General features: G+C 37.5%; 1 protein-coding gene across 4 annotated transcripts in view; it reads left to right on the forward strand.

Moving 5' to 3' along the window:
- The window catches only part of PSME4 (proteasome activator subunit 4), a 218,182-nt gene that overhangs the window by 72,065 nt on the left and 124,198 nt on the right, over positions 1–21,919 (forward strand). For all 4 annotated transcript variants that reach the window (XM_073339167.1, XM_073339165.1, XM_073339166.1 and 1 more), the window contains 10 exons: positions 1,096–1,282; positions 3,211–3,300; positions 5,081–5,145; positions 5,238–5,388; positions 7,214–7,312; positions 7,790–7,859; positions 8,445–8,512; positions 9,127–9,342; positions 11,255–11,412; positions 14,133–14,228. In XM_073339167.1, the coding sequence (XP_073195268.1) occupies positions 1,096–1,282; positions 3,211–3,300; positions 5,081–5,145; positions 5,238–5,388; positions 7,214–7,312; positions 7,790–7,859; positions 8,445–8,512; positions 9,127–9,342; positions 11,255–11,412; positions 14,133–14,228 (1,200 nt within the window). The remainder of the gene's footprint in view (positions 1–1,095; positions 1,283–3,210; positions 3,301–5,080; positions 5,146–5,237; positions 5,389–7,213; positions 7,313–7,789; positions 7,860–8,444; positions 8,513–9,126; positions 9,343–11,254; positions 11,413–14,132; positions 14,229–21,919) is intronic.

The following is a 21,919-nucleotide window of genomic DNA, read 5'->3' on the forward strand; positions in this document are numbered from 1 at the left end:
CTTTACTGTTCTTACCATTTCCCTTCAAACGACCAAAATTGTAAAACCATTGCACCATCCCCTTCCAGAGAATATAATTGAACTTTGCAGTGTCTGAAAAATTAACCTCCCACATTCCTTTATTTACTCGCTACATTTGTTACATATAAAAATAACATAACTGCTCTTCTAAGTAAGGCAACAGTGGTAATGTATTTATTCTGGGTTAGGGATGACTGCATAATTGAGTAGTGGAGCATAAGGCTTATATTGCTAAATGCTATTGTCTCAATACACTTAATGCAATGCTCTGTTCTGTGTAGGCACATCTGAGAAATGTAATTTAGTGTGTTTTGAATGAAGTAGTGCAGATGTGACACGGTGACTCAGTATGTCCTTGAACTGTCATGAGAATAATAGGAATTATTTCACAATTATCACTATATGGGGTGCTAAAGAAGTGCCCTATATAAAAAAGCACAGGACAGGTAAAAATTCAACTCCAGTATTTTATTTGTGTAATAAATGTGAGCTTTAATTTTTAACAAGATGTCTTGAAATAAAGGGCTTTCTTCAGTTAATGGGTTAATATAAAACTCTTAAACGTTGCATCTTTATTTAATTTTGATATTTAGAGACAATAAAGACCAAGATTTTGTCCTACATATAATTTTTGAAACCCATAAAGAGCTCATATTGTAAATATATCTGAACCATTTATCTAGATAGTATTTTAATAATATGGGCTTTTTTGACTAACCCATAGCACCTGTAATAGTCAGTCTTCAGTTTTTGTTTTGTTTTTAATTTTATAGCCCTGGATCTAGTCCAGACAATGTACTGGAATCACCCATAATTTATTCAACAATAATTCTGTGGGACACTGGTGGTGAACAGCTCTGCTCAGATGAGAGGAGCATGTTTTAAAAGAAAGGAGTTATTAAATTCACTGTGCAGTGAAATACAACAAAAGGTTTGGACTATTGTATAATTTCTAAAAGGAACATTTTAAACTGACATAGTATTGTTTATCTAATTTCATCAGGTATGGTTTTTCTTTTAGAAGTTTACAATTTTTAGCTGTTTTTAATCTTCCTTTTTCTTCAATCTCTGTAGAACATACCCTGCACTAGAGACATTAACAGAACCTCATCAGCTCACAGCTACTTTAAGCTGCGTAATTGGCGTAGCTCGTAGCCTGGTGTCTGGGGGCAAGTGGTTTCCTGAAGGTCCGACACACATGCTACCTCTGTTGATGAGAGCGTTGCCTGGTGTGGATCCAAATGACTTTAGTAAATGCATGGTAAGTGTATAAATCTCAGATTTTTTAAAGTATAAAATACAGTTTGTCTATTTAGGGTTACTTTGAAGGCTCTTTAATTTTGATCTCACATTATGTTTCCAAAGGATTTTAGGTCACTCTTCATATTAAGGTTCCATTTATAAAAGATTAATAAATGATTAATAGATGTTATAAACGTATTACAGGTATGAATAGTGTGTGTACATAGGTAACCCTCAGTGCATCAGTAAAAAGTATAGATCATTATAAGCAACTTGTTGACCTCCATCAAAATATAACCGTTGACTAACCATTTATTAAATCACCCATAATTAGGGCTCCGTGTCTGTCATGGAGGTTGCGGAAGTCACGGATTCCATGACTTTCCATGACCTCTGTGATTTCTGCAGGTGCCAGTGTGCCTGACCCTAGGGCTGCTTAAGTAGCTGGCTCTGGGGCCAGCTGCTCAGGTGGCCCCTGGGACAGCCATATCAGCTGCTGCTCTGGTGGGTGGCCAGCCGAAGCAGCCGTGGTCTGCTGGCCCTGGGTGGGCGGCTGGTCAGAGCAGCCCCGGGCAGCGTTTCCCCGGGTGGCCAGCTGGAGCAGCCACAGTCCGCGACCCCAGGCAGCAGTTCCTGGCCAGCCAGCCCTGGGCAGCGGTCCCGTGACTGGCCTGTGACCTGTCCATGACTTTTACTAAAAATACCCGTGACTAAATTGTGGCCTAACCTATAATCACAAATTGACCCTTAGTAAAACAATTTATGAATGGAGCCGCGATATAAAGTGCGGTTGAATTCTGACATATAGAAGGTTTTTAGGCAAGAGACCTATGTGAGAATTGCAGACAAAATTCCCTACATCCCAAAAAAATATATCGAAGCTATGGCACGAAGCATCTCTTTATTACTGCATCATCTGGATGGATTTTAGCCAGGCAATCCATATAGTTTGTGGACCCACTGACCACGTTTTGTGGCTTGTCATAGACCACCCTTCTATGCTGCTGTACAGCAGTACTCCGCAGTGCATATACAGTGGACTCACCTTGAATAGCCTTCAGCTCAGTGAACTGAATGGCACGTTTGGTTATTGCGCATCTGTGCAAGGGATGGGGGCAGAAATTTGCCTCTAAGAGTATCTCTACATTTGAAATTCAGATGTAATGGTAGTGCAGGTAAGCAGACCCACACTAGCTTTAATCTAGCTAGCACAGGTAATGATAGCAGGGAAGACTTTGCGGTAGACACAGCAATCTGTGTACACTCACAGGGTCCCCGATGGACTTGCAATGGGTTGGCTAGCTCATGCTGAAGCCTATGCTGTCATATCTTCATTACTATTATTACCTGCACTAACTAGATTAAAGCTAGCACAAGTACCCCTACCTGCATTACAATTGCACCTTAATTTGCAGTGTGGACATATCCTAAGGGTCTGATCTAAAGTTCATTGAAGTAAACGGAAAGATTCTCACTGACTTCAGTGGGCATTGGATCAGGTCTGAAATGCCCATATCTTAGGGACTTATGCTGATCAGGTATTTAAACAATATATATTTGACACCTAATGTCACTTTCACATTTGATGCATCTTTAAATGTAGCATACCTATGCATATTTTACATTTTAGGTTGGAAGTCTCTCTTCCTTAAAATTCCATAATTGAATTGTACAAAATAAGATAATCTTACAGAAAATGGAATTATTTTCTGTACTTGATTTTGGTAGTAACCATTACAGAAGTTTTCTGCCTTGAATGAAAGATATTAATAAAAGTTTCCAAAACAACTAATTTTTTTCTAATTTTTTTTACAGAAAGTTTGTAAAGATTTCCTGTTCTAATTAATGCCTCAAGCTTTAAATCCCATAGATTGTTTTAAATCTCATCAGCTTTTAATATGTATAATGTGATAATGTGCGTTGAAACATGTTTGCAACTCCCAACAGATCACATTCCAGTTTATTGCAACGTTTTCTACTCTGGTGCCTTTAGTAGATTGTTCATCTGTGCTGCAAGAGAGAGATGACCTCACAGAGGTAAGAATGCTTCCTAGACATAAAATATAAACTACAAAACATTGCTTACTCTAGTAGTACAATAATGATCTCTCTACAGGAATACAATTTAACTGCCTTCTTGTACAACTGTGTTACCAAAAGTCTTAGAGGGGCATCCTGAGAACATTGCCCTGCATAGTTAAAAACAACACACTTCCTATTAGTAACAGCTTAATATAAGAGAAATAATTTTCAAAATCTTAAATCGTTTCACTTTAGGTTTACTGAACTGAGCAATGAAAATTGATCCCTTTTCACTTCTCAGTTATCATACATTAGTACAATATTGCAGTGTTTGGAGATATTTTAAATCCAAACTGTATTTGATACTCAAAAAAACCCCAAAACCCTAGCCTTCTATTAGTGTTAGGGTTCTGTAAAACCACGTGGTAGTGCCCCTTTAATGTGTTTACAATAAATCCAACAAAGTATGTAGACTGAAGACTTGTTAATGAGGTATATTCCACCTCTCATTTTTAGTCCAAATCTGGCCCTATTTGGTATTGACTAAAATTAATAATTTAGCTGTTTGGTAGCCTCTTGGAAAGGAGGTTGAACATTGAGTTTCCACGATTGCCACCTTCACAAATCCAAAAATGGAAATGATTTTCTTAATAATAAAAAATAAAAAAAAAAGAAAAAAGAAGCAAGCAAGTGCTTCGCTGCTTTTTTGTCAGTTTTGAACTCTTAGGGGAAATCACCCTTTTTGTGCATGGTCATTTCATTGAAGTCATCCTAAAATGCACCACACAAACTGGGGGACCTTTTCCCATTCACTGCTAGTGGGTAGGTGGGGCCCTTATCCAAAACCATCCCTTCCCCAGGCTTTGATCTCAACTCTTTGCTCTATCCTCTGCTACCCCCTCCCTCCCTTTGGGCACTGTCCTTCTTGCTCCATCTGTGTCCCCTAAACACTGCCTCCATCCAGCACCCATGCTTGGAAACAGTTTTCTCTACTGTGCTCCCCCACTTCCCACTCACCTTTGATTCTGTGTCCCTTCCTCTCTCCACTTAGTGTTGAACAGAGGAGAAGATTGGGTAGGAGCGGCCCACGGAGGCAGCTCCTCCCCCCGTGCCACCCTCTGCCTCTCCTCCCCCGCTTCTTTGCTTGCCCCACAGTCTGTTGTTCCCATGGTTGACACAAACTGCTTAAGCTGGGGAACAGATGGATTCTACAAATAGAGCAGCGGTCCCTGCTGGTGGCAGCTGCGGTCCAATACTTGCAGTTTAGTCTCTGAGCAGTGGCCCTTTATGGCTGTGTTCAGAACTGTACCATCAGTTACAGCTCAGGCAGAAATTCTGAGCTGCTGGAGACTTCTCATTCAATGTTAATACCACAAAATCACAGCACTCACGAAAATATAGCAAGAGTTTGCACCCAGAGTTCCTAGTGTACAGATAGCATGAAAAAATCTACCATCACAATTAGCACTAATTGACATCCTTGTTGGCTATAGCTGTGGGGCCAAGGATTTAATGGCCGTGGAGACAAAACTACTTTCACCCTCAGAGGTTAAACCACCAGATTGCAGGGCCAGGCATGCTGGTAGGACAGTATAAAGAAGATTGGATTGTGGCTCCCTTCTTGGACTGTAGATAAAGCGGACTGCAATACTAAGTTCTCCAGTCTGTCGATCCAAGTGCTAACCTTACTTAGAAAGTATTTTTTAAAAGGTAGTAAGTTAGGGAATATAAATATATATTTAAGTAGGAAAGTTAAATGTTCAGAGTCTTTCTTCTTTACATTGGAAAACTGTAGGTGGAGAGAGAATTGTGCTCTGCTACTGCTGAATTTGAAGATTTTGTTCTGCAGTTTATGGACAGGTAAGTGTATATACTAACTTCAGCATGAAAATCTTCAAAGTAAGATTCTTTTTTATTCGTTCACTAAATCTTGATTTGTTCCAATTGTGTAGATGTTTTGGACTCATAGAAAGCAGCACACTAGAACAAACTAGAGAGGAGACTGAGACTGAGAAGATGACTCATCTAGAGAGTTTAGTGGAATTAGGTCTTTCTTCCACTTTCAGTACAATCCTCACTCAGTGTTCAAAAGAGATATTTAAGGTATGTGGAACTTTTGTACTGAAAAAAGAAAATGTTTACCTTCAGTTCATTTTCAGTTTTGTACAAGGAGGATTTTGTTCTTTCTATGATAGCAAAACGCTTGTACGTTTGATGAGTCTTCTCTCTTGATGATGGCCGCACATTTGGACTTCTGATGAGAACCTGGAAAAGAAGAGCTAAATGCTTCATGATGTCTGCTTTGTCAGATAATACAATGATGTGCTCCAGTACAAAAGTCTTAGCCAAAACTTACTCTAAAGTGTATGCTCTACACTTAATACTCTAACAGATAATGTAAAACAGTAGTAGAGGTCAATTTGGTTTAGCAAGGTTCCCCCTTCATCTGCTAGTGGTGACTACTGAAGTCCCAGATACCGCCTTCTCTCCCCCAGAGGTTTGAAATCGCTATTACTGTGGCTTCTCTGCCCACCAGTGTTATAAGCAAAGTCTTCCCTGAATCTTACAGTAAAAACTCTGGCCTTGTGATATTTAAATTACAGTTCATGTGTGTTTGGACACTTAGCATGCAAAAATTAAGCTGCTTCATCAAGCGTTCATGAAATATAGTAGTGTGTATGGCTTCTTTTGGTTTAATATAAACCTCCTAAGTGTTGTTGCGGTTATAAAGTATTAATCTGTATATCTTCCAGTTGAGTGGGTTAATTGTTTCATTATTTGGATAGTAAGTAGTCACCTGCAGGCTGCACTGCATTTTATCTAACTTGTCCTACAGATGGGTGACAGAATTAAGCTCTTTTCTTTTAAATGTCACTTAACAAAATATTTAAGGCTCTTCCCCTTCTATGGGTCTAGCTTTGTAGGATGTGAGGAAAAGTAAAGATGCTTGTATGTGGGGATAGGAACTAAACCTCCAGTTTGCAAACCTTCTGAAAAGCCAAAGTGGAGGCAGGGAAAGCAGCTGATCCAGAACTGGTCCAGCACCATTGCCAGGATCTGGCTCTTTTCACCCAATATGGCGGCAGGAAAATGTGTGTTTTGGGCCACTCAGTTGTGAGGAGGGAGAGAGGTGAGAGCCTACCACAGAGGGAGTGGGATACTTCTCTGAAGAGTTCTGTGGCTTACTTGATGAAAGCCTCTTCTTTTTTGTGTGTGTCTTTTTGGAAGTATCCTAAAGCTGAAGTGGATACTGGATATAGACTTCCCCTGCTAACCAGCAATAGGTCTTTGATTTCCTCTAGCTGCCTTCATTCCCATGGGGGACCCATGAAAAAAAGAAAAGGAGGACTTGTGGCACCTTAGAGACTAACAAATTTATCTGAGTATAAGTTTTCGTGAGCTACAGCTCACTTCGTCGGATGCATGGGGGAAAAAGTTCTCAGACTGTGAAGCTCTTTGTTCCAAACATATTGTAACATCCTTATCTTCCAATGCACTGAACTTGACATAGTCTGCAGAAGCTTCCTGTAATAAACCAGCCATGCCATACAAGCAAGGAACTATGCAGGATTTTCTCTCGCACAATAAGTTGCTGTCTTTCCTCTTCTCTCCCCCGCCCCCCATACAGTACACAACATCTATAACTAAAGCTAATTGAATGGGTGATCTCTCCATACTAAACTTTCAAGCATTCTGAGTATTTAAAATGATTCTGCAGAATATCTATTTCTGACTTTCCAGGTCCATGTTTCTTCTGCTTTTATTTGACATGCGCTTTTGACAGTAACATTTTACAGAATAACAATGAGGACATGATTTGCCGCACACATGCATCACCTCTATTCATAGGTGCAGTACTGCAGTACATTGCTCTGTTCAAAAGATGGTTGATGAGATAATATTTTTTTCTGTTCTGTATTCCACTTAGGTTGCTTTGGAAAAAGTTTTTAACTTTGCTGTTTCAAATATATTTGAGACAAGAGTTGCTGGTCGGATGGTTGCTGACATGTGCCGGGCTGCAGTAAAAGTGAGAAAAAGAGAACTCTTATTTCACTGGGAGTTTAATTTACATACAAGACTATTACTACTTACTGAACCTGCATTACTATTGTGGAAAACTTTAAATGTGTTTGGAAATTTAGGTTTTTCTTACAATCTATCTGTAATTATCCTGCTTAAAATCTGATAGTTGTAATGGGATGAAAATGTAACAGGTTAAATAGTTTGTGAGTATAGTTTAAAATCCATAGGACTGCAAGTTTGAGATGCAGTTTGTGTTACACTTTAAATATACTATTGTGCTTGCTGAGAATTAAAAGTGTGGAATCAAACTCCAACCATCAAAAAGTTTTAGGTTGAATAACAGCCAAACTGAGTAAGGTCCTGTTCTTATTTCTTTACTTTTCTGTTGTAAATAATGTTGTGAGATGATGCTAATTATTCTTCTTGTTTATCACCATAAGATCTCCTTGTTTAAATTGATTATTTATGATCATGTTTTCAGTGCTGCCCTGAGGAATCTCTGAAGCTCTTTGTGCCCCACTGCTGCAGTGTTATAACTCATCTTACCATAAGTAAGTTCAGAAGATTTCAAATGTATTCCACTAGCTTCATACAGGATTGAGTTTTGCTGATCTAAAACATAGAATCGGTGTTTTAAAATCATCATCTACTCTTTGGAGAATATTCTTTTTTCTTTTATAAATTAAAGTCATCTGACTGATGGGGAAAGAATAAGTGAGAAGAGAGTGCTTTTATTAGGATGTGTGTAGAAAGATTGTTTGTAAACAAATTCTAAAGAAATGTGGTTTCCAAAAGTCATTTCAAGAGATAAATATTAACAAACTTTTCATCTGCCATGTTTAATAAAAGCACTTATAAGAATAGATTTGACTCTCTGATTCCTGAATTAGTATTAAATAAATGCATTTACTTCTTGACGAACACACTGATTGCATTGGCATCTGGTGGGTGGGAATTAAATATGAATTTGAAGGTTGGGGGTGGTTAAACATCCATAAATGTAATACTCTGGATGTGAATGGCTGAGCTGATTTGTAATACTCAAGTGGGTTTAACTTCTGAAATTGGAAAACCTTCAGATATAAACATTTAACTTCCATATAACAACAGTAGCGCTTCATACTTTTGCTGTTTAGATGATGATGTCTTGCATGATGAAGAGCTAGATAAGGAGCTACTCTGGAACCTTCAGCTTTTGTCAGAGGTACTGCAAAGAATGTTAAAAGTTAAATTTTGGTTGTCTCTTTGCATGTCTGTTCCATCGTTGGCTCAACTTTAGTGCCATTGGGCGGAAAGAAGCAGTTCATTTTTGCTATTGCACTATTATACTTAAAGTTTATATGTAGTATTTCATATAGTCTTTTTCCTAAAGACTGCAGAATTAAGCAAGAGTGGGTAATATATGATATACATTACAGAAAATGAATGTTTTAGTTATATGGGAAATAAATTTAAAGCATTTGTTTCCGGTACCAATAAAGGACAAGGGATGAAACTGTGCAAGAGAAGATCTATATTTTAAAATGAAACTTGAAAAGATCCACTTGTGAAGGCAGAAATCTTGTGCATGATGGAGGTTGGACAGCACTGGGACTTGGCGAGGCCATAGAGTCAGGAGTTGCTGTTGCATTAGTCAAGTTGATATTGTTTCATGTAGCAGCAGAATTGGATGTTTCTATACAAATTTAATGGAGCACCACTTTAAGAGTTAGTTTTATACCAGGTACTGTGGACTTGTGTTGATCTTTATTATCCTGTGCTACAGCTCTTGAACTTCATTGGTTATGTTTACTTCTGAATGTTTCTACCTTTTATTAGATCACTCGAGTGGATGGAAAGAAGTTGCTGCCATACAGGGAGCAGCTTGTGAAGATTCTGCAGCGAACCCTACATTTAACCTGTAAGCAGGGTTACATTCTGTCTTGTAACCTACTGCACCATCTTCTTCGTTCTACTACACTTATCTACCCCACAGAATACTGCAGTGTGCCAGGTGGCTTTGACAAGCCTCTTTCTGAATACTTTCCTATCAAGGCAAGGATTTTCATTTATTTAGGATTAGAGGATTTGACAACCTTTTTTAAAAATGCTACTCTATTTTATTTGTTTTTATTTCAAGATTTATCAATACAGTGACTATGGAAAGTGTAATTGAAAGATGCTTTAAACTTTGAAACCTGCATTGCAAATTAGTAACTATATTAACTGAAATAAATGTACACTAGTAGCTGAAAAGATTAATGCTAAATATTATGTTGAATAGCTTAATGACATGGAGCACACTTAGTATTGCTGATGTTCACACTACTATATTTTTAAATAGTGTAAAGCAAATTTATGATGATTATAGTTTTGTTTTATGCCTAAATGTAGCAATTTATGATGAGCTGACTTGAGACCTGACAATCATGAGATGCAGGTAAATTGTTGTTAGCTTTAAAGTTGAGCAGCAAAGTTTTGGGTTCCTCAACACTCCACCGACCCTCCTTTTTTTTTTTTTTTTTTTACATAAAAAGTCTAGACCTAGAAAATATTAACATCTTTGATAAGGTCTCCCAAAGCATCATTACCTCACCTCCATATCTGATGAGTCAGACTTATAGCCCTTCCTAGTTCCTCTTCCCCACATGTGGGGACGTATGATTTCATGAACAGTGGGAAAAGTATGCAAAATAAGTAAATATGAACATGTGGTTTTTTTAAGAACCTGAATTTCCACTGCCTTGCTCTTTGTTTAATCATTTATACCATTAGAAAGTGGTTGGGAAACAAGACCATTTTATAAAAGGATCAGAACAGAGAAATATTAAACAAATATTTTTAAATTGGAGTAGCAAATTCCTGAGCCTTTTGAGGGTTTTTATTTTGATTTCATCTGACACTGGTTTCTCTATTAAACATACATACCGGTTCTGACCTAAAAGTAATTACAATATGATGGCTATTTGTTCTTATGTGAAATAAGATGGGATTTCCCCGTGGACATGTCCACATTGTATTTGGGACCCGTGTTAGAATGTCTTGGTCAAGAGGTCAGACACTGAATGAGCATAGATCCTGAAATAACCTCTTGTTCCTAACAGTGGTTTCTCCAGAAAAATATTGAGCTGAATATGAGGAATCTGTGCTGTCATTGTCTGTTGTGCATCTCTTCTGTAGGTAGATAACTTAAGTTTTAGGTTGTCAGGGACTGTGTTTATACAGTGCCTGCCACAGTGGGGACCTAATCCATGACTGGGGCTCTTGGGTTCTACAAAAACTCTCTCAATGCACACTAGCTGGCAGCAGTCCTTCTTTTATGTTAACATGACTATAACTTATTTGCATTTGATAACTTCCTTGGCAAAATCTGGGTAATTAGAATGGGTGACCTCCAATTACCTTCATTTCTCCAAACTGGACACATTACTGCATCACAGGGGAGTTCAAATAAGCTTTGTAAATTATTAGACTGAATTTTGATGACCTGGGATGGGAATGTCAAACTTCAAATTTGTTTTTTATAATGAATGAGTATACCAAATTTCAGGATTGTTTTAAAAGAGCAAGTGATTGAAAACTGATAAAATAGGCTAACCTTTTGGTGACCTCTGATGGAAAGATCAAAAGTCAGAGTTAGAATTTGGGGTATTTTGTATATCTGAGACCTATAAGAGAAGGATTGTGTCAAATGGTAAGAATCTACTTCAGTGAGAACATCAAAATTGTCAGCGAGTTATTCCTTGAAAGTATATCTTTTATATTCTAGCTATTTGTTGCAAGTTTCATATTGTTCTTGGATAGCCAACTAGATTTAAGTATAAATTTAGCTCCTTGAACTTAGTTATTTTTACTTATGGGTAGTCTTATATTTGAAAGTGATGTTCTTCATATCTGTTAACTTTTTAATTAATGTTTGCTTCACATTTTACTAAGGGGAAATGTCGTTTTGTTTTTGTTCTTATAGGACTGGGGTAAACCAGGTGACTTGTGGAACCTGAATATCCAGTGGCATGTTCCTTCATCTAAGGAAATAACCTTTGCCTATTACTTACTGGATTCTTTTCTTCAGCCAGAGCTCACCAAGCTAGAGCATTATGCAAATGGAAAACAAGAAATGTCCAGGTCAGTAGTATCATGTGGTATACACTAGGTGACTCTAGCCATATACATTAGCAGCTGCACTTTGCATTGCTTATGCTCATAGGCTAGCATCTATTGCATAAGCTACTCCTGGGGAAATTCTGCACCAAAAAATTAAAAATTCTGCACACACTATTTTAAAATTCTGCATATTTTATTTGTCAAAATAACACAATATAATCATACCAGTTTCAATTATTTTGGTAGTTTATTTCAAAATACCTGTCAGCAAGTATGTCTGTAACAGTATAGACACCAAAAAAGATTCAGGAAAGTTTTTTGACAACTAGATTCCTTACTAGGCATATTAATACAGAACTTTGAGTAATTCATTTAAACTACAATACAGAACTGTATTTCCTGCATCTCTCAGAAGCCGTGCAAAGACTTGTGGGAGTCAGGGGTAATGGAGGAGCTGAGGGAGGGGGAAGGAGCCTGGGAGTGAACCTGGAGGGTTGTTAGGTATGGGTGGGAGAAGAATGGAACAGGTTTGGGGAGGAAGAAGGATTGTTAGAGAGCTTCCCCCATGCAGACCCTGGCTGACCCTTAGCCTTTCCCATTCAGTCAGCTATATCTGCCCCTGTTTCCATGTGTCCTTGCACTCCTAGTCCCTGTGTGTCCCTCCACCCCCACTCAGACACCCACTCCCCATCCCAATGTGGTCCTGCACCCCCTCAGCCAGCCCCCTTCCCCCATCCCCATGTATCTCTGTGCCCCCACTCAGCCCCTTGCCTTCCCCCATGTGGCCCTGCACACCCTCCCCCTCCCATGTTGTCTCCACCCTGCCGCCCAGTCCCTGGACCTCCACTCCCATTCAGTCCTTGCCCCAGTCTGTCCTCCCCCACTAGCCCTTATGAACCCCTGTTTGTGACCCCCGGAACCTCCATCTGAAAACTCTGGGCATTTTGGTGGATGCCCCTTTCTTTAAATATGTGACAGATTCTTTTGAACTATAATCAGAAACATCAGAATGTAAAAGTCCTTGAATATAGAGGTCTTTGCATCAATTTAACCTTCTTCCTAAAAGACTAAAGTACATGGACCTGTTGTTTTATAACTCATAAGTAGTATTATCTGATCAAGGTAAGCACTAAGTTTTTAGTGGTGTCCTTCATGAAGACAGACATGTGGGGCCCCTCCAGCTCTCTGTGTCCCAGTGAGCAGGTTCCCACATTTTCATATATCCATGACAACCTCTTACCTGCTCCTGTCAATCATCTCTCTACAGAAATCCAGCCAAAAATATATTTTAAAAAGGAGCCAACCAGAGTGGAATTTACAACCCATTTCTCTGGTTATATATCCTTTTTTCTTGCCCTGTGTCTGTCTTTTCTATTTATATTTAAGCTTTTCAGGGCAGGGACTGTCTCTGAATCTGTTTCTATAGTGTGTAGCATGATGAGATCTCTGTCTTGGTCAGGGTATATAGGCTTTCTCACAATATTAAAAAAATAAATATTGGGGGGGGGAAAAAAGCAGTAGCAGGGAAATAAATTCAAGAGCTTGAACTAGAAAATGAGAGGAAAACAGGTCAAGAGACCTAATACAGGCCATTAGTGGTATTGCGGTTGGCTGGTAGATAAGGGTTAGGGATGAATCCTAGATGAGTGCTGTGTACCCAAGTACAGAGATGTTTGAAATTTGTTAGTGCTTGAGTTCCTTTTTCTCCAGAAGTTGCCAACTCCAATAGTTTGACTCCATTATCTGAGAACTAGAAATCAACATTTTTGTGGATATTAGTCCTGGAAATAAAAGCACATACTTAGCAGTTTATGCTTAAGCCATATACAAAAATCAGTCAGGAGTAAATTTCCTTAATATAAATATTTCCAGTCACTTTATAATGAAGTCATACAGGTGAAGATGAATGAAAAATTCAAATGTAAACATCAGTGTTTAAAAATATTAAGGATTCTTCACATCTAATGCATAATAGCTAAGGATTTTGTAATCAAGGAGCACTTCCCCCAAAAAATTAGTTAGGAATTCAAAAAACAGTGCCAGGAATTATTTTAAAATGTATGAACTCTGCTCATCACAAGGCTTTTTAATAAAAGGACAGAGGACTAACTTTGTAACTAATGTAAATTTTCAATATAATACACAGGTCCCCCCTATATGATGGAAGCGGTCTAAGTTTTGATTTTAGGAGGCCACTCATTACCAATAGTTAGGAAAAAGTTATTTTGCTCTTCAAAAACTACAGTAGCACAGAGATAGCAAAACATTAACACTGTTAAAAAAAGAATCTTCCTGGGAAAATGATCTGCTTCACACTAGAACATTTTATGTAATGAAGAAAATAAAAATTTTCAGATAATCTTTGGGGTTTGGAAAAATCAGTGTTATCTGTGCATTAAATTAAACTCTTCATCTCGTGCTGCAGATGATTTGCCTATTTCACTATTTCAGGATGGTGTGCAAAATAAATAATTCAGAAAACTAAACTGTTGAGGGTTAGAGCTGTGTGAAAGGAGGTGCTTCATGAAAGGATTTTATGAAATGGTCTTTAAGATTAATGAATTAGAGGATCAGAAATGCTTGACTTGCCTGCAGAGCACCTCTAGTGGGAAGAAGCTGCTAAGATTACCCAAGAAAAAACATCTTTATTAAAAAAAATTGATAAAAAGAAAAAAAATAATCTTCACTTATTTTCTATCATTGAAATTTTTGACTTAAATGTTAACTTTTTTGACTTCCAGAGATGATGTACAGCAGTGTCTCACTATAGTGCACAACTGCCTAATTGGTTCGGGGAACATTCTACCTCCTCTGAAAGGAGAGAGGATAGCTCACCTGTAAGTAAGCTCTGTTTATATGTAGTTTATGAATAAGGTATTAAAATATTGTTAGTAATATATTTTTAGTACTATACTTTTAAACATTATAATAATTTAGTACTCCTATTCTTCTTTTTATTATTGCACAGTGAATTCTAAGACAGATTTTTGTGTGTGTGTGTCAGTTCTTTGAAAACCAAACTTATCTAATGGCACTAAGGAAAATGCATGGTTTCAGGTTTGTGGTTATAGAAATACTTAGATATTTAAGATGTGAAATAATACTTAACATGTACATTTTTCATGCATAGATGTTAATATGCTTTACGAAGGTAGGTAGTCAGCATTGTATCATTGTCACCATTATACATATGAGGAAACTGAAGCACAGAGAGGTTAAGTAACTTGTTCAAAATTATATAGTGAGACAGTGGTAGAGTCAGGAATAGAGAACAGATCTGCTGGCTCTCAGGTTGTGACTCTTTCCCCACCCCCGCCATCCCATGCACACATACACTGGATCAAACAAGCTGTTTCCCTTGTGTCAAAATTACTTAATTGTTCAGTATGCAGACTTTCATTTAAAATATTTGTATCTTGCCTTATCACAAAGAGAACACGTACAATATAAGCCAGTGTACTGCTGTCTTGTTCAGATTCTTACCAGACAACCCGAAAGAATAAAGCTATCAGGGCTCTGAGCTTCCCCTGGTCTTTATAATGGGATATTAACTTTAGAAAAGGTCAGAAATTGAATTTTGAGGTCTTTTGTTACATTAAAAGAGCAGATTAGTTCCATTCCGATTAGGTTTCTGAATACCCATGCAAATATGTAAGACCAGAAGTGAACCTGGCTACCTGTATACTGTGGACTTCAGAAAATATATATTCTCTACTACAGTAAATTATAATTGTGAAAGTAAAGGAATTTATTCCTGTTGCATGTTAGTAGTTCAGGCTTAAAATCTGTTCATTGTGCTATGGTTGGGATCATTTCCTCTTTTGAAAAATGTGGAAATATGGAAATTTAAATATAACTGTGAGTTAAAATGTGTTCCTTCTATTATCACAAGAGGCTGAAGAACTCTTTACAACATGTAGGGCTCTATTCTGGCTTTTATACCTGGAGCTTGCACTGGGCTGCAAAGTGAGCACTGAGGTGCTTCACGCAAACAGCAGCCTCTGGGAGTGGGAGTCCATGCCAGAGTGGGAGCTACAGAACCCTTTGGGAAGGTGTGGAATTGTCCTGGTGCTATTCTATTGGCCAGTGTGGGAGGATAGTGGGGCCGTGGCTCCCACCACACCCTGCTGCTGCCTTCCCTCCTTGGGGTGCTTCAGTACTAGACACTTGCCAGGAGTGCAGAGACTGAGTTTGAGGCTGCCTTTTGCACAGGGTCATGAAAGAGGAAGAAAAACCCATTAAATGGTTCCCCCACTATTACGCACTAGGATACAACTAGGCACAATCTAGTCCACAAGATGTCAAATAGCCACAGGAGTGGAACTTCTTTATCTGTGGTCACATAAATTTATAAAAAATAAATTCAGTTGAGCAGTTGTTCACTGTCTCTTCCACCCAATCCCTAGGCCCTGCTGTATTTTCTAGAGTTGAAGCTTTAATTTGATTCACCATCAAAGTGGAAGTTTCTTTTATTAGGTGGTAAGATCCTCAGTAGACTCTTTAGTGAGTTGCGGCCAACACTGGCTGGTCAGAAAATAGACAAAGACTGCTTTTTGGCTTTACATTGCAGTTGATCGTTTAGTCTCTCCTGATTTGGAATTAGTACTGTTGGCCAATGTAACAGGGCAGTTCTCTGTCCCCCTGGTTGAATATCCACACCATGCTGTTTATTTCAGATCCCTCCACCAAGACCTTTACAGTTTTGTGTAGCAGTAATTATGCACAATGGCCCTGGTATCCTCAGTGCTTCTCCCTGGGCCTATGAGGATTAGAGGTCTCCTTTCCTGGAGGTCTCTCTGAGTCTGGGCTCAGCTAGCCCTGATCTTTCCCTTACACTTCCTTCCTGTTGCCTTTTTATCAGCCCTCAGCTGAGGGGCTAATTAATCCTTTAGCTCTCCCAGCCTGCTATCCTGATTTAACTAAGTACATTTTGGTGCCCCAATCAGCCCTCTGAGGGGAAGCTAATTTGTGTCAGAGTGATCGGAGCGCAGACTCACCTGTTAACTCCCTGCATTCTGTCACAAGCAATAGCTGTAAGTTCCTGCTGGGAGACTTTATTCTTATCAGATATTTGCTTTTTTGTCTCTTTCAAATCAGATGAGGCTTGGCCTGCCAGTGAAATTTTAAATAACTGTTTCTTGCAATATTTTGGAAGCTTTGCCTTTTCTCTTCTGGCTTAACAGATGTGCATTGTTAACTAATATATAAGTTTTTAAACTCTGTGTGTGTGTGTGTGTGTATAAAACAGTGGCCTCCGAAATCAAATATCACAGATTTCTCTGCATCACAGTGTCTGAATTTTACACCTCAGTAAATGTAACTAGTTTATTCTGTATATCTGTCAAGTCTCAAATTCCTTCATGCTCTCTCTCTTTTGGCAGCCTATTTCACATATTGATGATCCTTACGAAGAGACTGCTTTTGATATTTCATCTAAATCTTTTTTCCTTTAGTTTAACTGATGACCTCAGGTGACACCTTTGCCTTGTCATGTGAACAGATTTTATCCCTAGATCCTTGTATGATCCCATCAAGTCTTTTTAAAACCATGATTAAGATAATTCTCAATCATCTCTTTTCAAGGCTTAACTTAAAGCTCTTGAAGACTGCCATCCAAAACCAGCCTTTCCTTTATCTAAATACCCCATATAATTCTCCCCTTAACTTTAATTAATAGCTTTATAAAAGCTGAGTGATTGATGCTGTGCACTAGTATCCTAAATGTGATTCTGGCTTCTGGGGAAGGAAGAAGACTGATAGAAATACAGGAATCATTTTAGTTTCATGTCAAAATAATTTTTTCTGTTCCGAGAAGAAAAAGAGATGAAGAGCTAAAATAAAGTTTTTCTGCAGCGAAAGTAGGATTTAATAAAGATAAATGGTCTGTCCTACAGGCAAACTAACCTCCGGAGAGCTAGGACTGCCTGACTCAGAGTATTGCAGTATACCAGAATGAACATAAAGTTAATAAATAATAATAATAAGCTTTTATTTCTATGCCTGTTTTTTTTTTTACGTTGTATGCATTCTTGTATACTAGGATATTGTATGTGAATAACAGGTCCTACCAAAAAAGGAACTCAAAACAAAAACCAGACAACAGAGTTTGGAGATGTAACATCTTTAGGGTCTAGTTCCTTTAGAGAGGAGAATGATCTGAATATCTGAGGCAACCTACAGCTCTGCACACTAGATTGTATTGATGCTGTCTCTTCTGGCCCGTGTTCTCCTTGCAATTCTGCATCTGGATTGGGTGCAGGAAGACTCTTACATTAGGCTAACTGCCAAGAACAGTGAAAAGTTCATTGTCATAATTGCATTGAGTTCATTGTTTGTTTTTTACATAATATTATCGACCACATTGTTAGAATATGCTGGAAAGCGTGTAGTCACGGAGGCTATAAGTAATTTTCAGGTTTCAAACTTGGATGTGTCAAGATAGAGGGACCAAAAGAAGTGGCCTGATTTTTTTATTTATTTATTTCCCCCCCTCCCCCTCCAGCAATGCTAAGCACTCTCAGCTCCTTTCACTAGCTTTGAAGATCAGGCCACATATTGTAGGTTCTTCATACAAATTTCAGTGACTGTTTGTTTGCAGCACTGATATTTGAAAACTTTGGAGTAAGTTTTTGTAAAGATGCTTTTAAATACACGAACTGGCTTAGTGGATTCCTTATTGTAATATCACAGTGTTCAGAAGTCCTTCAACACAAAATGTACGTATTTAGGTGAGCACATGCATGGCCATCATCCTAAACTTAAGCTCCTGTCCCAGGCTGCCTAATATTTAATACAGATCCATAGTTGTGCATGGTTTTTACAGAGAGAATAAAAATATTGTCTACAGTGCTTTCAAGAGCTTGTCTACACCCTGAGATTCTCTGTGCCAGTATGGCTGAGCTGATGTGGACCTATAGTGAAGAGGTACTACACTGGTGTAATAAGTGATTTGGCGTGGTGCACCTTACTAGGGTTTGAATCAGAGTAATGTACTATTGCAGACCACTCTTTTGCTGGCATACCTTGTCTACATTAGAGGTTTGCACTAGTTCCGCATCAAGGTAACTAAGTTGATGTAGCTACACTGGTGCGAAAAAACAAGTATAGTGTGGAGGTTAAAGTGGCGGTTTTGAAAATATTGAGTACCGGGTAGTTTTAAAATTAAAATTACCAAAAATTATCAAAGTTGACAATTGGGAGAAACAATGAATGATTAAATAAAAGTATTAACCAACTTACTCTTCGGACTAGTTCAAGGAAAAGAAAATCTGCAGATGGAGCTATCTGATCATCAATTTGCTACTCTCCCAGAAAGAGATTGGTCCCACATTGGATTAGAAGGTGCCAACCAAATGAACAAAGAAATGAGATTTTGAAATAAGGCTTATTTATTGAGGGAAAAAAAGACCCTTTAAAATTAACTAAATGGTAAAGAATATGCAAATGGTTTACACAGTATAGAAGGTAAATAGTTACATAAAAAAAAGAAATCGAAAAATTGATTAAAAACATTCATTTAAACAATTGACAGTCAAATGTTACAAGCAAAATTTAACACAATGATTGAAAATCAGTATCACAAACAGTAGAAAACTGAAGAAAGTTCAGTATAGTAACTCTTAAAATCACTTAATCTTTCTAAAACTAAATGCAGTAGTCAAAAGAAATTACAATACAAGACCAAATGGATACCAATAACTCTTAGGTTACACCACATAGGTTCCACACTATGTAATTAAACATGTTTCAAAAGTAAAAATATTAATATTCAGTTATATCAGTGTGTTAAAACAAAAGGGCATTAATGGTCAATGACGCAAATAACTCATTGGCATTCCAAAGCAGTTTAACAAGAAAACAAAAAGCAATATAACCAAACAGCACACATATAACACTGCAAGTCACAATTTAAAAGTATGTAACATACATCAAAATGACTATGAACTTTATATTAATGTTATTCGAAGCAATTAACCAACTTTAAGAGCTCAGTGGTAGCCAACTTGGTCTTGAAACACACCAAAGATGAGCAGGTTCTGCGCTGAAATAGTGTTTTTTAAAACAGCAATTAAGTAATGCATAGAAAAACTTAACTCTCAGAACCTCTGACTCAGTTATATTTCTGTCCTAGGCCATGTCTATACTATGGGGACTATAGAGTCATAGCTATGGCACAGTACCTATGCTGGGATTACCCCTGATACAGGCTCAGTCTACGCAAAGGAAGGGTTTTTTCCATCGCTGTAGGAAAACCACCTCCCTGAGCGATGGTAGATAGGTTGACAGAAGCATTCTTCTTTCAACTCAGCTGTATCTACGCTGGGGATTAGGTTGGAAAAATCCAGCCCCCGAGTACTGTAGTTACATCAACCTAAATTTTAAGTAGAAACCACATCCTAGTAAACGTTTTCTGATCTTAACGCTATTAAATACAATTTTTTCTTTCTTGTATTTAGTACAACTTTTCTTTCCTTATGTGGAACTATGGAAGTTGCTTGGGTTATTAAGTCTATTCCCTCTAGAATTTAGACCTTATCAGCACAGTGGCCTGGTTTATGGAACAAAGGTATTAATTCCAATTTTTCTAACAATTTAGAAAAGTAGTACCTTCTGTTCTCCTGAGCCAATATCCTGCCCTCTCTTGGTGTACAGGGCTTACCTATGAAATTTGAGTGACAAATATTGTTTTGCTTAGGTAGAATAAGACAGGCTTGCTTGCTTGTGTGTTGGTGTCTTCAATCTTCAGGAAAGTTTCTCTTTCTCAAGATAGTTTTGGTTAGGATTTGGGACTAGTACCACTTGGTTAAAAATATTCCTCTCTCAGTGAGAGGAAGGTTACCTTTCAGGACTGCTTTTATAGGAAGTGGGTAGCTGCTGTCTGGATCCAGACAAACACAACTCTTTGCTCATGTTCTGATCTTCAAGTGAGGCTGCTTTTGTCTTTCAGCCGATTCTTTAATCCTTATTATAATTTCATGATTCTTGATATTAATTGAAAATACAGTGCCAGCAGAATTATTCTAAATCATCTAATTCTCTTTCCTGTCAATGTTTGTAACATTTAACAGTTATAAATCTGTAATCTGTTGTGTGTATATGTACAATACTCTTAAATTCCTTTGATCTTGAAGCTTCAGTTTATTTTTTGTTTACTTAAAGCTAACTTTAATGCAAGGTGAGTTTATTCCAGCTTCAAGTATTGGAAACTTTATCCCCAATTTTGTTCTACAGAAAACAACTTCCAGGGTTCATTATCAAATCAGCATTTCAATTCCAAACATTAAAATATTCACTTCCATTTCAAATCAAACGCTTTTGCATTAACCAAGATTAATACAATAAACAACTTGATGAATATTTGTAATATTTAATACTTAATTATTAAAATATGTTTCTTCTGTACTTATGAGCATGTATATGCACAGTAACAGCTTACTAATACTAAACAACTTTGATACAATGTTTAAACAATAACATTAACTGCAATTAAACTTTATAACTATTTTAACTTGGATATTTCATAAAATTTAACCCATAGTTCTCTGTTCAGAACTGTAGGTAGTATCTGAACTTTAGGTAGGTACAAAAGGAAAGTCTGTCAATTAAATGATAATACTACTGTTAGAAACCTATCTTTGGTCTATTGGCTTTTACGCTGCAAAAATGAGAAAAGGGGCACTTAGGCTGATGGTACCTAACTCAGAAAACTTGAAGACTTCACCAAGAATCTTATATTGCTTAATTTACTTCTTATCAGATATCTTCTAATGAGGACCTATGGTACCTGGGGATTTCAGGGGTTCAGCTTGTTTGGAGACAAAGAAAAGTTTGTCTAAAGGTCTGTTTTATTTCCGCAGTAATTGCTGAAGGTCTGTTTTATTTCAGCAGTAATTGCATTTAATTTCTCCAGCAACCTTGACTAAGATTTAATGTCGACCCTCAAGTGTGACTCTAGCAAACATACCAGAAATAATTATTCATTTGCCTGGTGGACACACCTAGGTTATAGTATTATTTTAACATCTCTCTACAATACATTAGGGGTCAATTATAGGTATTTACTTTGTGGTTGACACACTTTTCATGTTGTGCCTATTTGCTAATACAGTTTTATAATCTTGTGAAGGTATCTTCAATCCCTTATCTACACTAGTATTTCTGTGATTTTCACAAATGTGTTCCCTTTGTTCTGGGTCTATATTAAGCAAATAAATTTATTTTCTACATTCCAATTACCTTTTCTATTGGGTATGGATCACTTGATGATTACATGTTCTGTTCATTCCTTCTGAAGCACCTGGCATTGTCCATGGTCGGAAGGCAGGATACCGGGCTAGATGGACCATTGATCTGACCCAGAATGGCCGTTCTTAAGTTCTTATTGTATTGCTAATTAATTTGAGCCATGTTTTCTTAAATTTCATTAATATAATTCAGTGTCATATTTCTAACCATCAGTGTTACAAAAAAGATAAGGTCTAATTGTGTAAGGAAGTAAGTTTTTAGATTAAATAAAGGTAAAAAATGG

Source organism: Lepidochelys kempii, chromosome 3 (genome assembly GCF_965140265.1).
Source record: "Lepidochelys kempii isolate rLepKem1 chromosome 3, rLepKem1.hap2, whole genome shotgun sequence".
Taxonomy (NCBI): Eukaryota; Metazoa; Chordata; order Testudines; family Cheloniidae; genus Lepidochelys; species Lepidochelys kempii.